Genomic DNA, 27,256 nt, shown 5'->3' on the forward strand with positions numbered 1-27,256 from the left:
AATGAACACTAATAAGCCTCTATTCTCAGGGCGAGTATGCAAAGCCATATGGACGAGCTTCAACCTAAATCAGGAGAGCTGTGTTATCAGCAGAATTTTTCTTCCTTATTTAATCAACAACACAATTTCTGACGCACGATAAGTCTATCTCAGATTTGATTAGATTAAAATTGCATCAAACTTTAAGCTTAAGGTTTAAGATGTCAAGCATGTCTATTGGTTTTATTATTGCTGATGTATACAGAGTGCTCTGACATTATGCTCTCATTTCAAGGTGAAGACACTTACAGGAGTTGTCTGATATTGCTCCAGTCCACACACATCGTGGGCACTTTGGTGCTACAATGCTCGTGGAATTTGTAGCCGCATGTTTGGCAACGGAAACCATTCAAAAGAAACTTCTGGCAAATATCACAGAATGCTAGTTTCAGATATGTCTTCCGGACCTGAAATTGACAGGAAAAGAAAAGTACGTATATTTCTTTGTCAGGGACAACTTTATTTGAGTGTGAGGACATCATAAATACTTCAGCTACTCACAAAATTATGTGTCGTCAAGGGGACATGATCTAAAACCTCCACCAGCAGCTCTTCGCCGATCAGGGAGGTGGAGTCGGTATTCCAATCCATCCGGAATTTTTTACTGTAACAAAAATGGACAAAAGGCTTTAAATGGAGGCGTTTCAAAGGTAGAAAAAATGACTGCAGCAGTTAAGAATGTGATTTGTACAATCTGTGATCTTATTTTGCCGGTTTCAAACATAACAGTCTTGAGTTCACCTTGTCGGTCCTGGATGCAGCCTGAAAACAGCACAGCACTGAGGCTGCAGACCTCGCACCTTTAATGCTTTTATCAGGCAACTGTACAGAGTCATGCCTGGTCGCACGTTTACCTGAGAGACAAAAAAAGAGGGAGAATAAAGTATTAATTCTTCTGTTGCCTGACTGGATCTAAGTGTCTCCTTATGCATTTAAGTAACTGTGTACTTGTAGCTGTAGCTGCATGTCTGGCAGATTTTCAACAGGTTTGAACAAGGTAAATTTAAAGACCTTTTCGATGTCATTATGAATTTCAAGACAATTATGTAGGCAATTTAAAGAAGTCCATACTGGCAAAAAAAGTATGTAGTCCTCACTGTATTAGTGGTTACTGTCTCTATGTTGGTTTTGTTTTATTTTTTGGTTTCAGTTTTTTTTTTCTTTTAAGTTTTATTTTGGGTTTTAACAGCAAGCCAATTTTTTTTGAAAACCACATTTAAAAATACAACTTTAAAAAAGTAATGTTAACCTCATAATCTAATCATTTTTAGGGACCAAAATTGTGTTCAATACATTTTAAAGCCTAAAAAAAGACTTTTCAAATGGCTCACGGAAACCCTTAGTTCTTCAAATCAGCACACCATCTTCTATCTGCTGGAAACATCAACTCACCACAGTGCGCTGCTGGTTTGGGAGGTAGACGCGGATAGTGCTGCTAGTCTTGGAGTCGGGCATCTTGCTGTCATCTGAGGAGCGACGCTGGCAGGGAAAGCCCTGGACCATGGTTGGGGAAAGGCACGGGCCCTCGAATGCAGAGTCCTTCATTCCGAAGCCGTTGCTCAGGGTCTTCCACGCTCCCTGGAGGTGCTCCATTAGTAAAGCAAAGTGCTTGCAATGGTCTGAAAAACAAGAAAAACAAAACACACAAGCAGTATTAGTAGTCCAAATGCTTGAAAGCTCACATCAACAATTGACCACTTAATCAATATTACATTAGTTCTCTTTGTAAGTAAGGATCTTTCCCCCTAACAATATTGGTGGTGTGCAGACTCAAGACTAGTCGACAAAGTGAAATACAAGTAGCTAATGTTTTTCATAATAGAAGAAAAATCTTTTTGAGGGTATATAATGTTTTAAATTAATATTCTCTACCCAAATTCTTTCCTTGGAGTATCTTTTGGAGTTTTTTCATTCTTTCCCCTAAAAAAGTAGCTGTGGTTTGCTTGACAGTCACAACCAGCTACAATACTGAGACGTTTTCACAGCCAGAAAAAAAAAACATGGCAACGTAACACCAGCTTTGGGTTATGCCATCGAGAACTCATTTTGTGTAATCACTAAACATAATCTCACGAAGTACAACTAGCCCTCTCTCAGATGATGGCGTGATTAGAGTGATTTTAAGTGTTATGTCAGTCACGTCGGTGGCAAGCTTTTCAGAAGTGTAACAGGAAAAGTACAAAGAACATGTACATATGCTCTGACCTGTTTAGTGCTGCTATGTGCTCGTTAAAGTCTGGGCTCAACCTTAAACTACATCAAACTACAGTGCTAATTTCAAGAAAACCACATGTGTTTCGTTTTTTTTAGTAGCAATTGTCTTTTCCTTTTCATCTGACAGGGAGCAGCAGAGCAATGTCGACAAACTAATCCACTCAGACCAGGAGAATCTCAGGCCACCACAGAGGTCAGTCGTGTTATTTACAGTATATGCTTTCAACAGACTCTTTCTTCTGCACACTCAGGCAACAGACAGCTCAACAGCTTGTAGCATACAGTAAACGATCACAGCATTCATATACAGGGTGTAATTAAATCAGAGTTTCTGCCTGTTTCAACAATTTAAATTCAAAATAATGCTATTTAAGATCTATTTCACGACCATACTGACAAAAAAAGAATATGAAGGAAAATCTGAGACCTGAAAAACTAAGCATGACTACACAGAACTGTGTGAACACAAGAGTAGAACAGTGTGATCAACACAAACCTTTACCAAAAACACATTTAAATGTGAGATTTAGTAGAGCTGTAATGATTCATCAAATAATCAATTCGCTGACAACTATTCTAATTGGTAAACTAGTTTGAGTAATTTTTTTTAAGAAAAAAAGTCTTTTTCCATTTTCTTAAATGTGGCCATTTTCTTTTTTCTTTGTGAATATCTATGGGTTGTGGACAAAACTAGACATTCAGGACATCATTTTGGGTTTTGGGAAGCAGTGATCAACAAATTTTCACCATTTTTGTGCAGTTTGTTGATCAAACAACTAATCAACAAATCGAAAAAATAACATTAATTGAAAATGCAAATAATCATTAGTTGCAGGTCTAACTCAAGTTAATGCAACTTCATAACTAATGTTATCTTCATAATCCAGTCATTTCCAAGACCTGTCAATATTATATTTACATTTTAAGACCTAAAATTCAGATGATCAAAAGGCCTGTAAGTAAAGAAACACAGGAAAAGAATACCAGTAAATTCAAAAAATGTGTTTCTTGAACATTTGTGGGGAAAAATCTTACTATAACTCAAGCTGGACCTACACACACACACAAAAGTTTCACTGATTCGTGATCTTCATTTTCAGTGTGTATACTTTCACCCTGCAAAACTCCCAATTATCTCTGGTGTGTCTGTTAACGCCGAGGAGATGATTTACTGCAGTTAGTGGTTAGCTGTCACAGCAGACATACCGGTATGTCGATAGCACAGAAAGAAAAAAAAAAAAAGAAGGAACTTGGGACGATTGTGGTGGGTCCTGCACCCTTCCCAGCATGCTGCAGGAGTTGTGTTCAAAACAAGTGCTGTGATCCATCCAGACAAGGGTATCAACAACAGAAAGAATGCGAGGTCCAGAATAATTAGACTTTACTCCCGTCTGCTTGGAACAGGTCAGTCTACATAACAGGCAGCTTTACAAACCCACCACGACAAGACCGTGCATCCACAGAGGAGTTTCTGAGACTTCACTGAAGTGTTTAAAGGCATAAATGTAGGTGAATGTCAGCAGGTTAAGTTCGCATATTATGAACTTATGAACGCCTTCAGTAAACTTCCAATTCAATCCAAGTTCGTACTAAGTTCGTAGTAAACTAAGCCTACTACTGAAATGCGTGCACGGTTTGCACAACTACAGTAGCTCCTACTAGCTCCGTGTGTTTTTATAAGGCCTGGTAGATCCACTTATTACTGTGTGAAATTGCCTGTAGGCCCTCAGAGGCGAACTATATGTCGTTAAACTTCACTGCACAGCTTTATTCGCCCTCCATTCAAATTTCACTTGTCCAAACGATGCATGTCTTGTTCGTGTGTCTTAAGCAGAAGCAGTTTAACGGTTGTGGTTAGCATTTCAAACACAATTCAAAGAGTAGCCAATGCTAGGAGCCAGTAGCCCGTGTGTGCTTACCAAGAGAAGTTAGAAAAGTTGTGCTCCGCCATAACTTCAGGAAAAAGTGGCGTCGGTGACATCATCATATTTGCAACGCATTCAAAGAAAAAGGAAAAAGTCGAAGTTGGCGTAAAGACCCTGAAAATGTATCAAATAATGTCGCATCCGGTAAAGGTAGCGATAATGTAAGACGTGAAGGTCATAGGCGGGTCTCTTTTACGAGCCACCTAATATAAAAGAGGAAAACTTTTATCTCCCAGTCGTGGTAAACGCGAAAAAAAAAAATCCGTCGGACCCTCAAAGTGACACGAAGAGGGATATTCTTAAAGTCCCGTGCAGCGCCTTCAAATTAAAACTCCCGTCAAGTTGCTCGGTGGAAGCCTCGCTTTTCAATCAATATTTACGTTGTTCGGGAGAAGAAGGTGAAAAGGTTTGAGTTGGTGTCGTGCGTCCGTCTGACGCCAGTGATTGAAACAGGACCTTGCAGTCATAACAAGAGTTGCAAGCATCACTCGCACTGCGCAACCACAGGACAAATTTAAGCCCTCCCACTTCTTTGAAACCGCTGTATTTGTTTATAAAAGATGAAATGTATATTTTTCAAAATGTTGACTTCTTACTGTATGGCCATATTTTACATGCATATTATATTTAAAATCATACTATGTTGCTTACGTCGTCTATAAGCTCATACTGGTGACAGTTAATTTACATTTGACGAGGTCAAAACGTATAAAACATTAAAAAAAAATTTTTTTTAATGCACATTCGTTAAAATACCATTTGCAATATTATCTTTTGAAAAGCAAAAAATCCACTACCGGTTTGGAGTAGAGGAGCAATCCATTATTAACTGCAAGTGTGCCATCATCTGGACATTTGAAAACAGTGCAGCAGTTCCTGATATTCCCAACAATCATGTTACATTTTATTACATGGAGACAAAAAAACAAAAACAAATTTTTTAAAAAAGACATCTTGTAGTATAGCATGTAGGCTACAGTCTAAAAAAAAAGTTCAACCTAAAGATGAAGATTTTTAAAATGCACATAAATGCATCATCCTTTAATCTCCAGGGTAGTTTATATGGATTTGAAATGTTTTCAAACATCAACACAGGCGGAAATATAAGCTTTTGTCGGCCAAGAACACTGCTTATTCTTTACCCTCAAGCAGTACAATTGTGAAACCATACCCTCTACACTCACCATGTGTTCACCATCTCCGTGGCATCCCTGTCTGGGTCCCCTGAGGTACCCTAATCACACAGTCAGGTCCTTTCAGCAATCTGGAGTTGACACCATCTGATGATAAAACAGCCTCATCAATATGTCTGGATGGCTTCATACATTGTTTCCATAAAGCAGCATCAGCAGCAGCAGACAATTCTGGCTAGAAATCTAAATCACAAACCCATGTTATATTCTATTCTGTTTTCATTCCAACCATCTAACTTTACAATTTAGTCTACTTTCTTTTGAAATTGGCATTTTCTAACAGATATTCCATCTAACAAATAACAGAAATGTCAAGCACTGATTCTGTGAAGATGAGGGCAGGGCTTTGTCATTGTGGAGCGTTTTAAGGTACTCCACCCCACATGATACAGCACCGCTGTGTTTCAGTAAACATGGGATATTATGGCGACACACCTTTTAATCAATTCAAAATGATGCAACATAGGCTGTGATATTTTCCCTGCTTTGTATTGAAGGTTGTGAGCTGCAGAATGAAGATGACAGGAGGTAACAGTCGCTATCTCATAGTTTCACAACCAAAGCCACCTTAAGAATGACATGAATGCATCTTTCCCACTTATTGATCTGACTGAGCACTCAGGCCAGTTAGCTGAGATGCTTGCAGCTTGCAGGATTGTTGTCTCTATCAGTTCTCTTGTATGCAATCAGGACTCGTTAAACAAGAAAACTCTGCATCAGGGTTTGTGAAATCATCAGTCAGAAACACATGCACACCACTGTTTGATTGTTTTGATCATATATTGTTTTGGCCTATTTAAACTTTCATTCCAAGTCCAGAGTCTGTGTTTTCGGGTTTGTTTTTTAGTTTGACATTAAAAAACACATAGGTGTTTTTATGAAGTGCAAACAGATAAGACTGTTCTCATCATCAGTGATTTTCCTTTATAATTAAATCTAATGTTTGATTATAGTGTCATTGATTGCTCAAAGTTTCTATTGTGCTTTATACTGTTTCTCACACACACTATAAATTAACTATTTTTTAATTAAAAATTTATGGGAACATTTTCATCTGCCTGGTTAATTTTAACTAGGGACAGTGGAAGCATACATACCAGATACAAACTGGTTATTGCACTGATTCTGTAAGCAAAGCTGCCTCTGACATGTAAGTACTGCCACTGATTCAATCAAATGAAACTATCAGGAAAGTTAGCTGAAAGGGGTTACTGGAAGGATTAGAAAAGTTAGCCTTAGCACACAATGTCGTATGACTTTTGAAATTGCTCTCAGAAATCTATATGATATATACCCTGCATTTGCCTTTCTGAATAATAATTCAACAGTGGAATGTATTGGTTTACATTGACATCAATATGGCATGCATTCATTTATTTATATAGTACATTTCAACTAATGAATACTTTCAGTTATAATATTCTTGCATCTTAACATGTTTTTCTACACCTTTCTTATTATTTGTTTCTTTTCTCAATTTATTGATCCATAGTGAGGCTGCAAATTTTTTGCATTTTCCTTAACCGATAGTCAAAAATGCTAACAATTGATTTATCAATTAATTATTAATAATTAATAAGGGACACTTAAAATAACTCAAAAAAAGGGGGGGGGGGGAAGGAAGTGAGGGGAAAAAATTGCATATTTGTAGTTTCCTTATTAAACAAAACAATCTCAAATGAAACACAACTGTTGCCATTTCTAGACTATTGATTAATTATCAATCAATATATTTGTAATTGGTTCAATTCTTAATGTGATTAATCTACTAATGATTAATTATTAGCATTCCTATTATAAATTCTAGTATTACTGTGTAGTATTGCACATATTCTTATAATTTCTCTATGCTTATATATTTCAATTCTTGAATGGGAACAACTGTGATGTAACCCAATTTCCCCCTATGGATCAATAAAGTTTTTCTGATTCTGATATACACATTTATCTAGGCAGTTTTCCACAGATAAATTGAAGCCAGCTAACAATTAATCATGTTCACATGAATCCATTTCAAGTTTACTGTTAAGATAATTATTTTTAGTGTTAGTATTAGAGGAAGTAGTACCAGTTGTAGTATATGTATATTGTTCTTAATATATTCCCCAATTCTTGTAATTTTTAGACAGTTTAATGTTGAAAACGAGGTAAGCAAAATGAGGCCAGTCGATTTATGGAGAAGGGACTGTTCTGTATCAGTGATTGGCTGATTCGTAGAGGCGGTGCCCAGACATTAACGTTTTTGATTGGATGTTTGCCGCGTATGTAGCCAATGACCGTGCAGGTTTTTACTGGATGCTGTGAATGACAATTCAGGAACTCCTGCACACACACACCGCATGTAGCGCAAAGAAGGAGGCGTAAACACTGACATAGCTAGGTAGCCAGCAAGGTAAGCAATAAAACAGCACTAAAATGTATTTAACCAATAGATGTAGTATATGTGTAAACTTTAATGCTATGAAATGTTTTAACTGATAATTGCAGAATATTGACCGTTTGCTTGGTTTTCTTTTGTAAAAACGCACTGCTTTGGCCTGCTCGTACTAACGGACCATCTGGATGTCTGTCCGGCCTGCTAACGTTAGCTCGTCACAACGACTTTGGCGTGTGCGCCCTGCGCGGGAAATTTTGTTTTTATGATAAATTCGCTTGAATACCCGTCAGAAACGATCAAGGGCACGCCTTTATCACTATAAGTGTTGTATCGACACTTTCTTACTGGTGAAAGACGATTGATCGTCGATTGAATCGTGCTTCTTGGTCGTGGTCGTGAGGTGGTCTGTTAGCATGTGCTAGCCAGCAGCACCAGTGTCTCGCGAGTGCGCAGTAAAATCAACGTGACTAGGCCAACGTTAGCGTTGCTTCAACCTTTGGCATTTGATTCTGTTTTGCAGGCACAAAACATTTCTGAATACGTTGTTTAGTTTACTTACTCGTGTTAGATAGTCCGTACATGCTTTTAAAACGTGTCGAGTTATCTTAGTCTTTGCTAACGGTAAATAACGGTCTTGCTATTTTAGCAGATGTTAATCATAACACGATGCGCTGTGACTGCCCTCTGGAGCTAGCTTCTCAAGTTAGCATACAACCCACAGCATGCTTTCATGGCCGTTTCTGTAGTAGTGAGAGGCGTGTAACATTAAATTAGACTTTGTTAATAAAGATAATCTGAACTAGGCTGTCTAAAGTCTGGTGGACCCGATCTATCACGTGGCTACTGCAAAAACATTATTTTAGGATCTATTTATTGATATGCTATTATGTAAGCTAAAAACTGAGGCCTTGCGTTAGGAAAACCGTTGTGAGAATTAGAAGCAACAAGTTAACCTTTGCTGTTTAAAAATAATTTAATTTATATCAAATTGCCTCGTTCTGTTAGCCTGCGTCTTCATGTGGATGCTAATTCCGAGGATCTTGATTATTCATTAACTCACATTCTTCCTGACTTGATGTCTTTAGCATCGTCAGCAAACAGAAGTTTGGCCTCACAACATGTTTCCATTGACGAAATCGCGTAAGTTAGCTTAGTAGTTAGTTGTAGTCTGATGGCCAATTATGATAGACAAAGCAGCTGAAAAATGTACCCCTTTGGTAGTAGATTAGACTCCCTAGTAGTTGCCATGCTAAACTGACTCTTGCAGTACTGGTGTGTAATTGTGTGCTGTCATTTGACTCCAACACGAAGAATTGTGTTTAAATGATGATAATCTGAAACAGATTTTTTTCATATGCAATATTTTTTTTTTTATCTGAGTTTGTATTGATTTTGACAGTTGTGATTAATGTCCATGATCAGGCCATTAATGATGACATGACACTCATGACACCTTGTGTACACTGGTTGCTCTGCAAACAAGCACAACAGCTGTTTATTTACTGTTTTGCACCAGTGTTAACAGCTGCAACAGTTAAACTGTAACTTTTGTTGACCAACAGGCTTTCATACCACAAATAACAACAAAATAACTGTTGTACAGCAAAAGCCAAAGCGCATTATAATGTCAGTAAATGTGTTTTTAAGTCGTATAAACAAGATTAATATGTCATGCTGATACTTTTAGGCTTTAACATCATACTAAGCAGCTTAATTGTAAGGCCACTTTCTGACCTTCATTTGTGTCATAAAGTAGAAAATGAAAATGAAAACTGGCATCCATATACTGTAAATAACTGCTTGTCACATGTCTGGTTATAATTTACCAGTGCATAACTGGGTTACATGAATGTTTCTATCAATAAATGCTATTAATAAAATGCAGCATTCTGCCAGTCAGATCACACATGTTTTTCACAAAGGTTGGCCCATTAAATTATATTTATATGAAGTGCTTTATTAAAGGTTAAAAGAACAAAAATTAAGTACAACACAAACATTATGTCATGAGAACACAGACCAATAAAAACAAAAATAGACATCACAAACCAAAACAGCTATTTGACTAGGAAAAAAAAAAATCAAACCTTAGAATTAGATAGATCTTCAGCTCTTACTAAAGGGTCGAAGCTGAATTTAGACAGCACAAAACATAGTGGAAAATAAAGATGGTGCATGGCAAGATAATATCCACATGTCCTGTTGTGTTTGGTATGAAAGCCCACTAAGATGTGCAGCTGAAAAACAGCTAAATGCACCCAGTGTAGACGGTGTTTGAGTTGAATAGTTTGTGTGGAGATATTATTTCCAACAGAATTTTGTTTACTCATATGTGTTATGTTTCTGTTTAGATAATGGAATTTGGCAACAACAGCGATTGTTTTGGATGTGGCCGCTCAGGGCATTGGGTCAAGAACTGCCCCAACAGCAGCGGTTCACGTGGACGTGGCGGCAGGGGTCGGGGACGAGGCAAGGGTACTATATACTATTCAGGCCACACCCCGTATAGAGTACTTATTACAACAACCTGGGTGACTTTTTTTTTTTCCACTGTACTTCACATATGTAATTCACTTGTAGTTGTGGTGTCTGGTTACAAATGGGTCTCAGCACAGCATTTCTGGTGGAACACATAAACCTGAGGAGAAACACTTGGGGAGGGCCATAATTTTAATCCCTATTATCGTCTGTTTTTAATATGCGCATACTAATCTGTCTGTGTCATCCTAGAACTATTCTGTTATCGGTGTGGAGACCAAGGACACATGGCCAGGGACTGTGACCAACCTGAGGATGGTGTGCATTGCAGCTCTATTACTTCTATTTCAGTTCTACTTAGTTGGTGTGAAGTGGTATTTTCTTTCAACATAATTGCAGAAATAAAAACATTTTGATTTACATTTTCCACTCACACTTTTATAATTTTTTCTTGAAAATTAACAGTAACAGGGCTTTAACTTGTTCCCCCCCCTCTCTCTCTGTGCAGCGTGCTACAACTGCCACAGGAGTGGCCACATTTCCCGGGACTGCAAGGAGCCCAAAAAGGAGAGGGAGCAGCTCTGCTACACCTGCGGCAAAGCTGGCCACATGGCCCGTGACTGTGATCATGCCAACGAGCAGAAGTGCTACTCCTGCGGAGCATTTGGCCACATCCAGAAAATTTGCGATAAGGTGAAATGTTACAGGTGAGTCTTGACTCCTGGTCTTGATTTTGGAAAGCCTTTTCTTTTTGCTTGAATCTGGAAAATGTCTGACATTCTGTATGAAAATTACTTAAATCTGTCTTTTCTGTACTAACATTTAAATATCCTTGTTGTATTTGTCTTGTCATGTAAGTTAAACTTTGTTGTGTGACAGTAATTGACAACTTTTGTCTCCTTTAGGTGTGGTGAGATTGGTCATGTTGCTGTGCAATGCAGTAAAAGCAACGAGACTAACTGCTACAACTGCGGAAAGGCAGGCCACCTGGCAAAAGACTGCACCATTGAAACCAGCGCATAATCAGTGCCCTCTGTTGCCCCTCCTTTTTTCAGATTGATGGTTGGTTGTATTATTTTCTCTGAATCCTCTTCACTGGCCAGAGTTTGGCCAACAGAGGCTAGTCCCAGGCCAGTGAGCCTCTCGACATGTAATACAATGAAAGGGGTGAAAAAATATCTTTCTGCATTCAATACAAAAATGTTTTAGTTTGGTAGCGGTGTTATGTATAATGCTTTGTTAAAGAGCCCCCCTTTCCAAGCCACTGGTGATCAGAGATGAATAAGTGGGACGAAACATATGGGAATCTATAGGACCTCTGAGCTTGTGGAAGTGAGCCTCAGTAAAATGAGAGAAGAAGGGAGTAAATGGAAACCGAACTTCCATGTATGGTTATTTTGGTTTGTTTTAGTGGGATATGCGTTGGCCAAGAGAGTATGACATGGAAACAGTTCATAACATGATGCATTTCAGCCCTACAAAGCAGCTAAGCGGGCGTTAACAAACTACGTGTTATATTGCTAAGATATAAAAATTTTGGAGGTATTAAAAGAAACATGTTCTTTTCTAGAAATCTGTTTACAATTTAAATATCACTTGGTAGTCCAAGGTAGACGTTTCCTTTAAAATGGCTTTGGATTTTTTTTTTTTTTTTTTACCTTGGCAAAATTTAACATCAAGAACAGTTGTCAGAACAGCAGAATTAGGAGTTATTTGGGAATGAAAAATGTTTTCACAGAAATCAAAATGTTATTTTTGTACAATATCACTTAGTAGACTACTGTATAAATACCATTTGCTTGTACTCAGTTTTTAAGTCGGAAGGAAAGTGCAACTGAAGTCCTAGAAAATAGAAATGTAATTTTAAACTATCAATAAAGCTGGAGGAGCACGGGGAGGAGCTTTTGTCTGATTTCAGTGCATTAAGTTTTAATGCTTATTGTTTTAAGATGCCTATTTTCCTTTACAGATGTGTTTCCATTCACAAGTAATCTAATCACTAAACTGTATTTATCTTCTCCACAAACATTTTGTCCTCTGGTATTCCTTTGGTGTGAGGAAATTGATTCTCTGAAAGATTATGAATCAATGCAGAAAAGTTCATTGTAAATTTAAAATCCATGCTTTTACATTATTGGCATCCTCATTGTCTAACAGTTTTGTGAGACTGGCCTGTATGTTTGTTATGGCTGAACCAATTCAGTGGTGAAACAGAATGGACACACGACATTTTGGGCTTACGTTCTAAACCTGTCTACTTATTAAATGTTTTGGTAACAACGACTGAGTGTGAGCAACTGCAGATGGATACAATCTGACTGGCACCCCTTGGCTAAAAAGCTAAAATGTTGATGCATCAAGATTAGGGTTGCCACAATTTGAAGAAAGAAAATGACACTTCGAAGACAACACTAGCTGACTTGACATTACATCAAAATACATAACATGTAGACATCTTTTTAAAGAAGAGTTTGAACAAATGATGTCAGTTATCTGGGCACAGAGAAACCAATAATTTTTCACCCCCCTTTTTTCATTGTTTTAGTGCAACATTAGTTGCCAAATAATCATTTAGTCTTGCTTAGTCTACAAAATAAAGATTTTTTTTTTTTTTTTTTTTTAAATCAGAGGCAAAGTGATGTCTTCAAATTGCTTCTTTTGCTTTTCTCAACATTCCAAAGACTCAATCTACTGTCCTGAATGACAAATTAAAGCTGCAAATACGCATGTAAAAAGCTGGGACCAGCTTCTTTCATGTTCATTTGATGGATTACTCGTTGCAGCCCTGTTAGATACCTGTGTGACTTAAATGTGGCTAATGAAAGATATTCCCACAGAAGTGGAATAACAGTCACAATGTTTAATGATTTAAATTCACTTTTGTTGGCATGTAACCATACTAAAAATTTGCGGTATGATAATTCAACAGTGAAAAGTCCACCATGCGGTATTTATTGTGATATTAAATAACTTTTTCTTTCAATCAATTAATTGACTAATTCTAATTGCAACTATTCCACTCTGTTTGAAAAAAAAAAAGTTGTGGGTACAGAGAATGTAAATCTGAAAAGGAGATTTGGGGTCAGTTCAGGTCAGGTCAAATTCCTGCTAGTTCCCTGCAGCAGTGGAGGTCAGAGTAGTTCGTGTGACTCCACCAAACCGGTTTTGTGTCCTAAAGGGAAAATGGAGAAGGTATCCATGTTGTACCCCATACTGAAACTAAACAGCCGACAATGAAACATACATGTGAAGCAAACTGGTGTTTATAAACCATGTACATGACGGTGATGGCCGTCTCTTTCTGCAGCTTTGTCCCCGCGCTCCATGAAGCCGCCGCCGCTGTAAGAAACCATAAGCTCCACCTCGGAGTCCAAAATGGCAGCGGGGGTTGCGGTGCAGATGCAGCAGTGCTCGAGCTCCTTCCGCCAGAGATGCAACACGAGACCCTCCTACTCCTCTTATGACGCCATCGGGTGTCGCCCAGTCAAATTATAGACGAGAAAGATCAGAGGGAAAAAAACAAGCCGAGGAGCTCCGAGCAGCAGCAGCAGCGCGGCCGGAGCGAGCCGGCTTCACGCTTCATGCGGCGGCGTTTACATTTTCACTCTTTTCTCCTTTTAACCCGGTGATAGATAAATAACGGGAGATGAGGGGACTCCTGCCGTTTTACCGGGGCCTGCACACCCTGAGTAACCGTCAAGCCAGACGAAAAGCTGCGGTTGTCGGTTCTCGGTGCGGGTTTTGCGGAACTCAGTCAAACAGCAAGGTACGGTTTGGAGCTGTCGCTGCGCCTCGGCTCGGGCGAACAATAACAAGGAGATACTTTAGTTGTTTCAGATTTTTTTTTGGTTACAGTGTATCGAGTCGACGGGCCACAGTGTTGCATGCAACTTTCTCAGATGTGGATGCTGTGGCTGGCGAGGAAACAACAGGGGACATCAGGGAGAGCAGCAGCAAATCTGTAGCTTACTGTATTTATCCTCGTGAGATCAACAATAAGCTGATACACTGTGTTCCGTTTGTTTGTTTTCTCAGCCCTGACTACACAAAACACTGAGGGAAAAAAAGCACAAAAGGAGTTTTAACATTTGTTTTTGGATAGCTATAGGATCATTTGTGATATGCTAACAATGGAGCCAAATACCCCCCGTAATGCTGCTGTGTCACCATTTCCCACTATGGATACTATGTGGCTGCCCAGTATGTTGCAAAAATAATAAACGGCCAATATTTTTGTTGCCAGGTAGACTGATATTGGCCTAGCACGGCTAAATCGGTCTATCAGTATTGTTATATATGTTGTTTAAAAAAAAAATGCAGAACATAATGGAGATAGCTTTTTTTATTTAAAGGCAGCATTTTTTTGTATATTAAATCCTTTTACGTTGTTCAAGTTGTTCTATTTTTGTTTGTAGTTATGAAAAATATCAGTTAATGTTGACTGTTTTACTGCCCTCATGTCATTTTAGATTTTAGACACATAAATAAAGAATATTGCCCTGATATATTGATTATCAGATTTTACCCTAATGTTGGCATCGGCCCCAAAAGTCCAGTGTCAGACAGGCTCTACATATTATGTTATAATGTAGAGTCAGCCCTGTTATTACTTATCATGTGCAGATATAATATTCACTGATATTATATCTAGAGCTGTCCAACATGTCAATATATTAAGTCACAACTGACGATTATTTTCACTACTGATTATTTCACAGTTACTTGTTTGGGCCAGAAAATGGTTAAAAAAATGTTGATCTGTATGTCTTAAATACCAAGACAACATTTCCAAATGTCTTGTTTTTGTCCACAACCCAAAGATACTCAGTTTACTGGCATGGAGGAGTAAAGAAAACAGATAATTTTCACATTTATGAAGCCGGAAGTTGAAATCAGAGAATTTTGACTGTTGATTCTTGAAAAACATACTCAACGCAATTATTGAATTATAAAAATAGTTGGCAATTAATGTGTGAATTTATTGTTTAATTAATTGTTGTAGCTTTACTGGATATCGTCTTAGATTTTGGATATCATGATTTGACACAAGTGTTGTATTTTCCAAGTTATAAAGGCTGCATTACAGTTAAATTATGTAATTTTCTGAACTTACCAGTCTGTTCTAGCTGTTCCATTAGTGGACTTTACCCACTATATCCATGTCGATATTATGTGAAAGCGTCAATAGCCATCCCCAAAAAATTGTCACAATATCAATAAATATCAATATTGAGGTATTTGATCAAAAATATTTGAGTTTTAGTTCTGAGGCTCTGATTTTCCTACATATTTTTTTGCGCAGTATGGTTGTGAAATACGTCTTTAAGGCTTTAAATTTAACATGCTGAAACCTGCAGAAACTCCTCTAATTCTCCATCTGCAGAATTAAAGCCTTTGATTTGATTTTTTCATTATTAGCCACATTAAAGCCCTTTAGGTACCAAGCGAATCACAGTTACACTCAAATTTTGAGGACAAGACTAGGCATGCCAGTCACCCTCCTTTACCCAGGTCATGTCTGTTTTTCTGTTTAACTTTTTTGATGTCTTGCCGGCAGTTTGGCTGACGAATGTGTCTTTGTCCCTCCCTCTTGCAGCCACAGCCAAGCTTCGGGCTGTTGTTTGACATTGATGGCGTGCTTGTTCGGGGAAGGATGCCAATCCCTGCTGCAAAAAAGTCGTTCGAGAAGTTGGTCGACTCTCAGGGACAGTTTGTGGTGCCAGTTGTTTTCGTCACAAATGCAGGGAATTGTCTCCGACAAACAAAAGCTGACCAGCTCTCTCACATCCTGGGAGTGCCTGTAAGTTGAAAGAAATTGCTATAGAGGTTTCATGGCTTCTCTATAAAGATCTTTTCTCCCTTGTCACTTGTGCTATTAACCTCCCCTATCTCTTGATCTATTTCCAGATTACACAGGACCAAGTCATCATGTCCCATAGTCCCCTGAGGATGTTTAAGAAGTTTCATGACAAGTGTGTGCTGGTGTCAGGACAAGGACCAGTCCTGGAAATTGCTAAAAAGTATAGTAGTAGTATAGTATTTTTATATGTCTGTGTTTGTGACCCATTTAAATTAGGTTTGTGTAATGCTCTTCCAGTAGTCCTCATTTGTCCTCAACTCTCTGTCCTCAGTGTGGGCTTTAAGAATGTTGTCAGTATTGATATGCTGAGGGAATCTTTCCCACTGCTGGACATGGTGGATCACAACAGGAGACCCAAACTGCCGGTGAGATATTGACTGGTGCAGAAATGCTTCAATTATAGAAACATCAAACTGTCCTTTAGTCATCAACAACAGCACATATTTAGTGTCTTTTCTTTCATTTCAGTCCAATCCTGTGGGCAACCTTCCTAAAGTTGAAGGTAAGAACACGTACCTCGTTTCATCTCACAGATTTATCCGCTGTCAGCTTCATAGTTGCTCACCAGCATCTGATTTTTACCAGAGAGATTAATCTTTTAATTCCTCTTACAGCTGTGGTTCTGTTCGGGGAGCCGATTCGATGGGAGACCAATCTCCAGCTCATAGTTGATGTTTTATTGACCAATGGTAACCTCAACAGTGTTCACAGAACCCAGAAGATGCCTCACCTTCCCCTGCTGGCCTGCAACATGGACCTCATGTGGATGGCTGAGGCACATTCTCCACGGTAACCTTTAAAAATCAGGGCTGTCACAGGAAATTTAAAAGAAGGATTTTATTTATTTAAGTGGAAACAGACAACTTTTTTGTGTAGTTTACGCAGTGTAATGGCTATAGAATAATGACATCTGTGTTTTAACTGGCTCCCTATAAGTCTTCTATCTCTTGTTTTTGCAATGCAGTATGTTACTCAGACTATTATTACTGTGCATTTCTCATTTTTAGTAATAGCTTATGCCTGTTCCCAAATTCAATATAAAATTGTGGCAATTTCAATGAACCACGTCAGACAATTGATAATTCCTTAACGGCACTAGGCTCTAAGGACACGGAAAGCGGTCTTGTAGTGTGTCTAGTGTGACCAGTCTTAGATTACAAGTAATTGTCCCAAATCCTGTGCTGTTAGTCCTGAAAATGAGTAATATATAGTAGGAAAAACACATGAATCAGTGAAAATATTCTCATCAAATCAGCCAGGATGCTATGCTTCATATGATCCTTATAATCTGTAACTAATCTTCATAATATTAATAACAAATTTAATGTGCTACAGTCTTATGTTACTCTAAATTATTCTATACATTTTAATCTTCCCCTCTGCTGAATTTCTTATCTGGTCAAAGTGTTTTTCTCCATCAGGTAGTGTTTGTTGTAGCTATGCCGTCTGTGGTTGTGTATGTTATGGTTAGCCTACAGAGTAAGGGGGAACATATACCAACATGGAAACAGATTTCAACACTACACCTGTTGTCTTTGCCACAGTGGCACAATCAGTAGTACCTCTTGGAAACACTTAATCAATTGCAACCCCCAAGCTGCCAAATGTAAATATATTCCTTTGTCTTCCACTGTCTCATTTTGTCTCAGGTTTGGCCATGGGACATTTCTTGTGTGCCTCGAGAACATCTATAAGAAGATAACGGGTCAAGACCTGAAGTACGATGCTCTCATGGGAAAACCCAGTGAGCTGACCTATCATTTTGCAGAGTACCTCATCAGAACCCAGGCCATGCAGTGGCAGTGGAAACTTCCCATTACTTCCCTGTATGCTATTGGGTAAGACAGCAGGTTTTTTCTCTGTGTTTTAAACGTAGTTCACATGGAATAACTTAAAGAAGAGATTAGACTTGTATGAAAAGAAGCAGAAAGCGGGAACAAGTACTGCACAGTAACCTTGCACGGCTTTTAATTGAGTTTTATCAAACTGAAAGCCTGAGGCGTTGCTCAATAATCTGGTGAGAAACATCATATAAAAATGCAGAACTCCTCCCATTCAATTGTCCACAAGCGTGTCAGTAAACATACCGCACCTTCCTTTCAGAACTTGCATGTTTCACTTCCACTTTTTATCACGAATGTTGCTGCTGTGCTTGTCTGTGTTTGTGTGTCAGTACTGTGTTATTGCTCTTTGGTCACTGTATCTTTTGGTTATTCAACTTTGCTTTCAGAAACAGGTTTCTGTTTCCTCTTTTGTTCTTATTTCGAGAAATCTTGAGTTATTTTAATATTCAGTTTTTGGAAAAAATTAAAGGGAAAGTCGGCTCAGAAATGGTAAAACAATTGTCAACAGATGTCACTTTCAACCTGACTTCACTGGATCATGATGTGTAATATAATGTGAGAAATTATTGCTGTTGTGCAAATCTTTCGTCCTCTTTGGCTGCTCCAAGCGTCGGTACTGTAACAGCGTGAATAGATGCACATCAAAGTCCAAGCGGCGGTGGCTGCTGGCTTGACTGGTTTTCGCAAATAACAGCTCACTTAACCGCAGCGAGATTTCTGCAGATGACAGTCCTTGTTGTGGCACGTCTAAAATCATGTTCCCAAAGACATTTTAGCTTGGACTAAAGCGACACTGGCAATCCTAAATTTGGCACTCTTGTCTTGTAAATGACCACATCCTGTCTCAGAATATAAATAGCAGGCCTTGAAACAGTTCATGAAATAGAAATTAAATAAAACCATTGTTTAAAAAAATCATTCATCCCTTTTTGACGATGAAAAAGAAAAACACCCTGTATTTCAATTTGAATGTTTGTATTTTAAAATGAAGATCAAATAACCATTCATATTTTGTTTTTAATACTTCTTTCTGAAAAAAAAGCAAATGACCAAAAGACAGACTGACTCTCCATCATTGTTGGAGTAACATGGAGCAGCAGAAAATAAACACTTACACATATCACCAGACATGTGCACAGATAGACCTCAGATGCCCTTTCTGCCTCTGACATTTTTTCCTATGTCATTTTCTAAATTTAGTTTTATAGTTTTTAACTTTAGCTTGAAATGGCAACTCTCAATTAAATTGCCTGTTGTCATGCCCACAGCTGCAATTACCCAGACGTCAAAGTGACACCTTCACAATGTCTGTTTTGTCCAATCATTACTCACTAGAGTTGCCAATTACTTTTCTGTCAGTTGACTAATTGATTAATTGACTAACTGTGTCAGCTGTAGACTATTTGTTTAAATTTTTGGGTAGTTTAATTTATATATTAAAAAAACTCTTCACATGTTTTGTGTTTAAAAATCTTTATTTGTTAAGTAACTAGTGACAAAAGCTGAGAGTAGAAAAGTACAAAGTAGCAAAAAAAAACACCTAAAATAAATATCTTAGTCAGTAAACACTGTGTTACTATATGTGTTTTTTTTTATAAATAATTATGAGAAGTGTTCCCTTTTTACCTTTGAGAGACTGTCCCCCAAAATGTCTGTGCACGTCCCTGTATATCGATATCTAGACTAATCTCTTTCCCTTCTGCACTCTCAGAGATAACCTTATGACGGACATCTACGGCGCCAACCTATACAACCGCTACCTGGAGGAGAAAGCTGCCAGAAAGAACCCCAAAGCCATTGCTAAGCTGGTGGCCGCCACAGGCTCCACCGCTGCTGTGCCCGAGGAGGAGGAGATCAACAATCTGTGGGAGAGCGAGCTGGCGCTGCCCTCAGCCACCTCCTGTAAGTCTGTCCTGGTCTGCACGGGCGTCTACAACCCCAACGCAGAGGTGCCGTCAGATGCGAATCACTGCATCAAAGAGACTGTGTTCCACGGGCACCGGGACTTCAGGTTTGACCCTGCGCTGGTGGAGCCGAGCCACATCGTGCAGGACGTGGCTGAAGCTGTGGACCTCATCTTTGAGCAGGAGAAGTTTGTGCCTCAGTAGAGTAGAGGTCCTAGCAGAGGTGGAAGGGTGGAGCATTAAACTGTGTATATCACTTAATGCATAAACCTGTAGGAGCCTAACACTGTGGACATTGTTTAACCACCTGACAGGGCATTGAAAAAATATGGGTCATCTTTTAAACTTTTCAACATCGCAACAAACTTTAGAGAAAATTAATCACCTAACTGTTACTGTCAAACCGGTCTTTTATATTGTTTTTGTGATAGTCTTTAATTACCTGTTTTTCATTAAGGAGAAGTGTAAGAACAGCCTTATTTGATCCTACTAAGTATTTTTTTAGATGATAGTAATGTTTTAGATAATTACAAATCCTGAAATCATCCTATATTTATTACAGAAATTGAAAAGTGTTTTTAAGAAGCATATTCAGATAACATTTGACCTTTATTCTGAAGGTGACTTTTTATTATTGCATTTTTAGTCATTTGTTTACCCATATATCCTGGAGAAACTATGCATGATGATGAGAGTAATACTTGTACTGTAAAAACAACTGTTTGATGTGCAATATTGTCCTGTAATAGTATTGTCTTTCTATCTGTCGGCATTTTGCCTAGTGAGAACCTTGCCCAGTATTTGCACAGATCAGAGACTTACATCTTTGTTAAATGTTACCATATCTTCCTGCCATAATAATCTGTTTATTATGATGTAGAAACTCATTTTTATGCCGTAAGATTTTAACTCTGGAAGCAAAAAGCTAATTAGACATTTATTTAGTAACATGTATGATGCCAATCAAAAGCTTTTACTGACCCATATGTGACCATTTGTAGTCATTTACTCATTGTACATACTGTAACTTAAGAAAATATAAAGAATAGTTGCACACGTTTTGCAAACTGTTTGTGTGATTTTTTTCCAATCAAAAACTATCTATAACTTATCAAAACTGGCCAGGATATTGATCACTGTAATTAGTCACCTGTAACACACAGCAAAGTGTAGATTTGTCTTCAAGTTATGCACCATTTTTGTACATAGAAAATGATTAAACAGCACAGTCTTCATGTGGAAGTCCTGTAGGACTGATCCATTAACTGTAAGACAAATATATAGCATGCACAGACCAGGGATTGATCAGTATTGTTTTCCAGTACAGATTATTAGTAATCAAATAGACTGATAACCTATATTGGAACCGATAAACATTTGCAGTAAAAATGAAAATGTGTCAAAATGTAAAATGTTTTCTGCTACTTTATACTTCCACTCCAGTACATTTTGCAGGTAAATATTGTATTTTTTACTCCACTAGGCTACATTTATTTTAGGGAGGCCCAGATCAATTGGTCACAGATCATTATCAGCCAATCTTCAGAGAAAAATATGTGACAGGGAGATTTGGATTAATGCTTTGTAGTCCCTTTTGCAAAAACAGGTCAATGATGCAAGTTGGAGTCTTTGTCACATGCTGACTAATCTAAAGGAGCACTTCAGCCCCAAATGATTGGCATGTCCACCTAGTGGAGATTTCAGTTCAATTCAAAGCATTCCAACTGACCTACAATCCTGTTAGACAGCTGTTATAACAACAACAAAAAAAAAAAAGCAATCAGTATTGACAGTTGGCTTATAGGTGATTGGCAACAGTTCTCAGTGCTATATTTTCTTTTGTTAGCGTGTCTGTAATGAGTACAATATTAGATTATTAGATTAGATTAGGATTAGTCATGATACATTTATCTGATGGATTTCAGGCCTAAAAAAGTCAAATTTACCTGAACAAAAATTGGGTTGTATTGTTGGAAGAAAAAGCAGTTAGCCAGAGGAAGCCTCAGGAGACACAGCTGTAGCAGTTTAAAACAACTTCATCGAGAAAAAAAAAAAAAAAAAGACAAAATCACTAAGAAATCTTTTGTGCTGCCTTGCCACTTACATCAACTCTGCTTATCACGTTTATTGTTTTTGTTATTCCACTGCAGCAGAGAAAGAGGTCTCTCAGGTAGGTTTATCTTTATGTTGTGCTTCTTGTGCAGCACGTCCAGCACTTGTGGCAGTAACTCCATCTCTTCATGCTCAGGATCAGAGTCCGGGCTGAGCTCTGACAGAGCAGTGTGCAGCCTCCTTCTGTGTTTGGGCTTCAGTGAGCGCAGAGAGTCAGCCTCAAATCCTGAATGTCTCTCATCTATGTACAAGATGAATGTGGTTGCTTTGGCTAGTCTCAAACTCCACAGAAGCAGAACAATGAGACAGCATATCATTAGTCCCATCATGATGTTATAGATCACACCAGAACAGCTTGCAGGGGCGTAGGAAGAGAAAAAGTCATCACTGAGCTCAGTGATGACTTTCTGAGCCACAGAGCTCGGACTGGCACAGGTGGGCTCTTTGGAGACAATATCCCTGTTCTTCAGCAGCCAGTTCCTCAGGTACTGGATCCTACAGTCACAGTGGAACGGGTTTCCAGATAGTGAAACCTTTTTCAGACCAACAAGTTTGTCAAAATGGCCTGGAGACACTGAGGTGAGCTGGTTGTCCTGTACATGGAGCTCTGTGATGTCGGAGGACAGACGAGGCAGCTCCTTGAGGTGTGAAGAGCTGCAGTTCACCTGCAGGGCAGCAGATAGGAGGGATGAACATCTGCAGGAGTGACCAAGAGTGTGTGCACATGGTGTGGCCAAGAGAAGGAGAACAGCTAGGCTTAAACTGGAGAGCATCCTGCAGGATCAAGAAATGATTAGTCCATTTTTACACCATTAATTTCCAGTTTGCATAATGTTATTGGAGATGTTTACAGTGCAGCACCCTGCAAGTATTCTTAAACAAGACCCTGAGCCTCATTCATGAATGTTTTCTTATTTTCCTCTTACAGTTGTTCTTAGTGTGAAGAAAATAAGAAAATCCTACATGGGATTCATTAAATGTACAGCCAAGTCTGTTCTTACACACTTGAGTATGTTCAAGAACCATGTTTGATATAAATTCAATGCTTATATCAGGAAATTTTCAATTAGCATATAGAAACATGCCATTAAATCTATAAAAGGGCAAAGTGCAACATGCAAACCACAAATCAATAAATCACTGACATTTGATAGATCATGTTGAACTCAGAAAAAAAGAAAAGAAATGAAAAGGAAAAGAAAATTATACCTAAGGTCAGCAAAATGCTCATGGGCACTCTTAAATTTTTAAAGTATGCAAGTATGATAAATGCCATATAAGGTCTTAAATAGTTTGCATGGACAGTTTAAGATCCAATCAGTGCATGAGGCATGTCCATAAAGACTTGTAGTAGGACAAGATTAACAGCAACAAACAAAAAAAATCTGTTCATAATCTGTTCTCTCTCCAATATAATGGAACTCAATGGCAGTCAGCTTGTGGTGCTAAAAGTGCCAAAAATACATTTGAAAAACTCAACAGCAATGTCTCTTTCCAGAAATCACGACCCAGTTACTCAAGATAATGTACAGACCTTGTTGTGAGCAGTTTCACATGGGAACTATTTGCTTTCCACTGTCCTACACCCCCAACCATATCACTGCAAATAAGGAAGTGTGCATTCACTCATGGAGGAAAGGTTTCATGTCAGCTGAGGAGTCCATTAATGTTCACATCCCGTCCTGTCGTGAGCACTAGGGATTGACAGATTGATTGTGCAGGATCAATATATCGATTCTCACAAGGTACTCATGTGATACTGATTTGTTTAAAACACAAATGTACAAACTGGGTGGCTGCATCACTTCCAAACATTTTCATTACTTTCGTATAATGTTGGTGTCATAAGCAGCCCTGGCATATTTAGCTGACCCTTGTCACACAACTGTGGAAGCCTACGTGACACGAGAACTGAGCGTGTGGCGGTGGACAGCCACACACTTCCGCATCAAACCCGTGAGAGAGTTTGGCTGAGAAGACAAGTAAAATGGTGTGGTTCAACCTTTGACCTGCAGACTCGAAAAAAATACAGAAAGATGCACTATGGTTGACAAGAAAGTGCCACACAGCAGCAACACAAGTTACCCCCTCACACATTTAAAAATAACACACTGAAAGTTTTAAGGAGGCTGAACAAAAACAATTTTTGTAATATTTCTGTAAAATAAATTATTTTTACACCCATTAGTACAAACATTTTGATTGTATTATACTCATACTTTGTTTTTTTTTAGTTAATTTACTAATGGTTGGTATATGTCACATGATTTTCCAATTTTTTTAAATTTGTTATTATTATGAAAAATTACATACACATTTAAAAAATGGTCAGAATCAATATGGGTACAATTGTGGTAAAAAGTATCAGTATTGTATCAAATTGAATTTTTTTTTATTGCCCATCAAAGGTCAGCAAACAGCGGTTCTGAAGCTTCATGTGTCTCTTTTTACCTTTTCTAATGGTTCTCTATAGCTTTGACCATATATATATATATGTATATATATATATATATATATATATATATATATATATATATATATATATATATATATATATATATATATATATATATATGTATGTATGTACATATGGAAAAGAATACAAAAGAATAAGTTTTTTTTTTACATTTTAATTTTCACATCTCATTGTTGAAGGCCTAAAGTGATTCTCCAACTGTAAAAATGTGTAGCCCATGACTGAATAAAAAACTGTTTTAATATTTCATCAACTAAAATGTCTTACATGCCTTTTCTTCTCAATTTTGCTGTTGGCTAGTTTTGAATCTCCCTAGGCTAGCTACAAAAACAAGAAAAGTCACAAAGGAAAATAGAGAGAAGAAGTAGAAATTTTCAAACTAATGGCTGCCAAGCCCTGGGCAATCCCTGCTGAGCACGAGCCTCTTGTCAGTGAGTAGATGCACGTTTCTTTCTGCATGGTGATAAGGTTGGTGGCTGTACTTTGATAAAAACGAAAGTAGATCCTTCATGAAACTGCTCACAACAAGGTCTGTGGATTTTGTTAAGTAACCACGTCACGATTTCTGGAAAAAGACGTTGCTGGAGAGTTTTTCCAAATGCATTTCTTTGCCACTTTAAACACCACAAGCCGGGCGCCATGTGGTTCCATTACACTGAAGAGAAGGCAGACATTTCTATGGCTGGTGTTTCCAAAACTCTGAAACTCACACCAAAACAATCTAGATGGAAAAAAGCACTACAGTTAAAAGGAAATGTAGCTGTTTTGGATTTGGGGGTGAACTGTTGCTTTAATTGTAAATTAGTACAATACAAAGTGAATGATATTAAATATCTGTGTGCATTCTTAAGCTATAGTAAAGAAAAGTGTTAGATATAGACAAATAATTAAGTCAATGTAGAATCCAGTTTTAACTAAAAAGGAAAACAAAAAGTCAAACCAACCTGCAAGTTTCTTCTTGTGGTGCCAGTCATCCTTAAGATACTTTTACATTGTATATTCACTATTCGAGCCTGAGAGTATTTCAAAAGTTCTCCTGCTCAAGGTGTCCCTGTTTTGTAACTGACGTGTTATTAAGCTGTGAATAATTACACACCCAATACAGAGCGACGTCAGAGTGAGGAACGCACCAATAACACTGCACCGTTATGGTGCATTTGACATGAAGGAAATCCATCTGCTCAAAGGAGATAAGAGTTAATCTATTAAAACCAGTGGCGGGGGCTATCTGAGGCTCTCCCACACACTGTTTATTACTGACATCCACTGCAGTGCTCAGAGCACAGGGGGGCACTTCACTGCAGAACACAGCTGGGAGCATGAGCAGCTTTATGTGAATCTGAATTTACCTGTGAGATATTTTGAAAGCCAAACACTGAACAAGCTCGAGGCAAAAAGAGAATATTCTTCTTAATGGAAAGCAGGATGGACATAAATTGAGGCTGAACACTTGTGATCCAAGAAAATCTCCAATCCAAGACAAAATGTCACACTTCGGCTACAGAGATTTAAAGCTGAGAGGTAAGAAACAATCATTTGCATTGGCTGATCCTATGGGGGACTGTGCAGCAGGCACACTTGTCACCCATAGGTGGTGTAATGGCTCACATTTTCCTTTTCATCTTACAGCACTTTAATGCATGCCCTCTAGTGGAAATGCAGCAGCACTAGTGGAAAGTATTGCTGGAGCCTGAGAGTGGAAGATATGAGAGCCTAAAGATAAGTCACTAATGTGAAATGCATTATACAGAAAAAAGAGAAAAGAAAGAGTTTCCTTTGATTCTTACAGCTGACTCAGTGCTTAATACGATGTTTTGTGCTGAATGGTGAACTGCTTTCAGTGGTGGAAAAAGTAATCAGATCCTTTACTAAAGTAAAACTACTAATACCACACAGTGAAAATACACCATTACAAGTAAAAGGTTCTAAATGCATTCAGAACCTTACTAAACAATAAATAACAAAAAATGGGCTTAAAGTTTCAAATGTAAGGACTCATTCTGCAGTAACAATGGTCCGTATCAGTGTTTTATGATTATACATCATGTTTTTGGATTAAAATTACTGCTGCATCACAGTTGCTCAGTTGCCTGAATACATTTGTTACATTTTCAAAAAAGTTTACTTTAAGTTTACTAAACTTAAAGTTGCTAGCCAAAATGACTCATGATGACTCAAATTACTCAACATGTAACAAAAGCAAATGCTTCCTTCAATCAAAACGTGTAGTCAAATTAATATTTTCTTTCAATCAAACATAACAAACTGGAAAACAAAGCACAGCTGTCAATATGAATCAGTTCACTCTTGATCTGTGTATGCCCGTCCTACTTGTTGCTACCTCACATGATTATAGTGTGCCAAAAAAAGGCAAACAAGCATATCACAGCATGAATTGTTTTTTTTTCCAAAGATAACCTTTAGGCATTTTGAGATGTCTTGTGCAAATATCCTGAGAAAATGTTCTTTTTCTTCACTCATTTTATTCTTATGTGCAGGTTTTTCCTGAATGAACTATCACTGCTATGTAACACCTACAATAAGAACCTAGACTAGACACACTTGGACATTTGTTATAGTAATTTTTATGCCATCCTTTTACTAAAGAATCAATAAAGAATTTCACCCAAACTCAGATTTTTTTTATTCTAGTGCATCAGATATTTTCATGTCATTCTTTTTGACAGGACCACAACAATGGGGCCAGCCCTGTAAATGTGACCTCCTCTTCCTCACGTTCTCTGCCATGGTCTCTTACTCTCCTTTGGTGCCTTTGGAATCTTTAATCCATACTTGCAAATAGCAACGCAGAGGCAGTATCTTTTACTGATGGA

The 27,256-nt window shown here is 38.1% G+C and overlaps 4 protein-coding genes across 9 annotated transcripts in view; 2 read left to right on the plus strand and 2 right to left on the minus strand.

Moving 5' to 3' along the window:
* The window catches only part of raf1a (Raf-1 proto-oncogene, serine/threonine kinase a), a 17,739-nt gene extending 12,289 nt beyond the window's left edge, over positions 1–5,450 (minus strand). The window contains exons 1-5 of one of the 3 annotated variants that reach the window (XM_084720735.1): positions 5,363–5,450; positions 1,432–1,658; positions 781–893; positions 541–643; positions 289–446 (exon numbers count right to left, since the gene is read on the minus strand). In XM_084720735.1, coding sequence (XP_084576861.1) covers positions 289–446; positions 541–643; positions 781–893; positions 1,432–1,632 — 575 coding nt within the window. In that variant the 5' untranslated portion in view covers positions 1,633–1,658; positions 5,363–5,450. Of the gene's footprint in view, positions 1–288; positions 447–540; positions 644–780; positions 894–1,431; positions 1,659–4,172; positions 4,654–5,362 lie in introns of those variants that run through there. The other 2 variants (XM_084720734.1, XM_084720736.1) reach the window with 2 other exon arrangements.
* gp9 (glycoprotein IX platelet) lies at positions 5,441–25,544 on the minus strand. 4 transcript variants are annotated; one of them, XM_084720740.1, is made up of 3 exons: positions 25,367–25,524; positions 21,939–22,720; positions 5,441–5,458 (listed from the first exon to the last, which is right to left on the minus strand). In XM_084720740.1, the coding sequence occupies exon 2, from the start codon at positions 22,717–22,719 to the stop codon at positions 21,940–21,942; it is 780 nt and encodes a 259-aa protein (XP_084576866.1). In that variant the 5' UTR covers position 22,720; positions 25,367–25,524; the 3' UTR covers positions 5,441–5,458; position 21,939. The 4 variants fall into 4 exon arrangements, with proteins under 4 accessions (XP_084576866.1, XP_084576865.1, XP_084576867.1 ...); XM_084720739.1 differs by lacking the exon at positions 5,441–5,458 and adding an exon at positions 15,905–16,024; XM_084720741.1 differs by lacking the exon at positions 5,441–5,458 and adding an exon at positions 19,921–20,048 and having other exon boundaries at positions 21,939–22,611; positions 25,367–25,544.
* Positions 7,610–12,123, plus strand: LOC146325016 (uncharacterized). Its single transcript, XM_084720742.1, has 5 exons — positions 7,610–7,763; positions 10,100–10,223; positions 10,479–10,544; positions 10,735–10,933; positions 11,132–12,123. The coding sequence occupies exons 2-5, from the start codon at positions 10,103–10,105 to the stop codon at positions 11,247–11,249; spliced, it is 504 nt and encodes a 167-aa protein (XP_084576868.1). The 5' UTR covers positions 7,610–7,763; positions 10,100–10,102; the 3' UTR covers positions 11,250–12,123.
* LOC146325017 (haloacid dehalogenase-like hydrolase domain-containing 5) lies at positions 13,329–20,901 on the plus strand. Its single transcript, XM_084720737.1, has 8 exons — positions 13,329–13,992; positions 15,823–16,026; positions 16,134–16,246; positions 16,358–16,451; positions 16,555–16,588; positions 16,701–16,875; positions 17,736–17,924; positions 19,642–20,901. The coding sequence occupies exons 1-8, from the start codon at positions 13,873–13,875 to the stop codon at positions 20,036–20,038; spliced, it is 1,326 nt and encodes a 441-aa protein (XP_084576863.1). The 5' UTR covers positions 13,329–13,872; the 3' UTR covers positions 20,039–20,901.
* Positions 25,545–27,256: the final 1,712 nt, after the last annotated feature.

Source organism: Lutjanus erythropterus, chromosome 6, assembly GCF_056507025.1.
Source record: "Lutjanus erythropterus isolate fLutEry1 chromosome 6, fLutEry1.hap2, whole genome shotgun sequence".
Lineage (NCBI taxonomy): Eukaryota > Metazoa > Chordata > Actinopteri > Lutjaniformes > Lutjanidae > Lutjanus > Lutjanus erythropterus.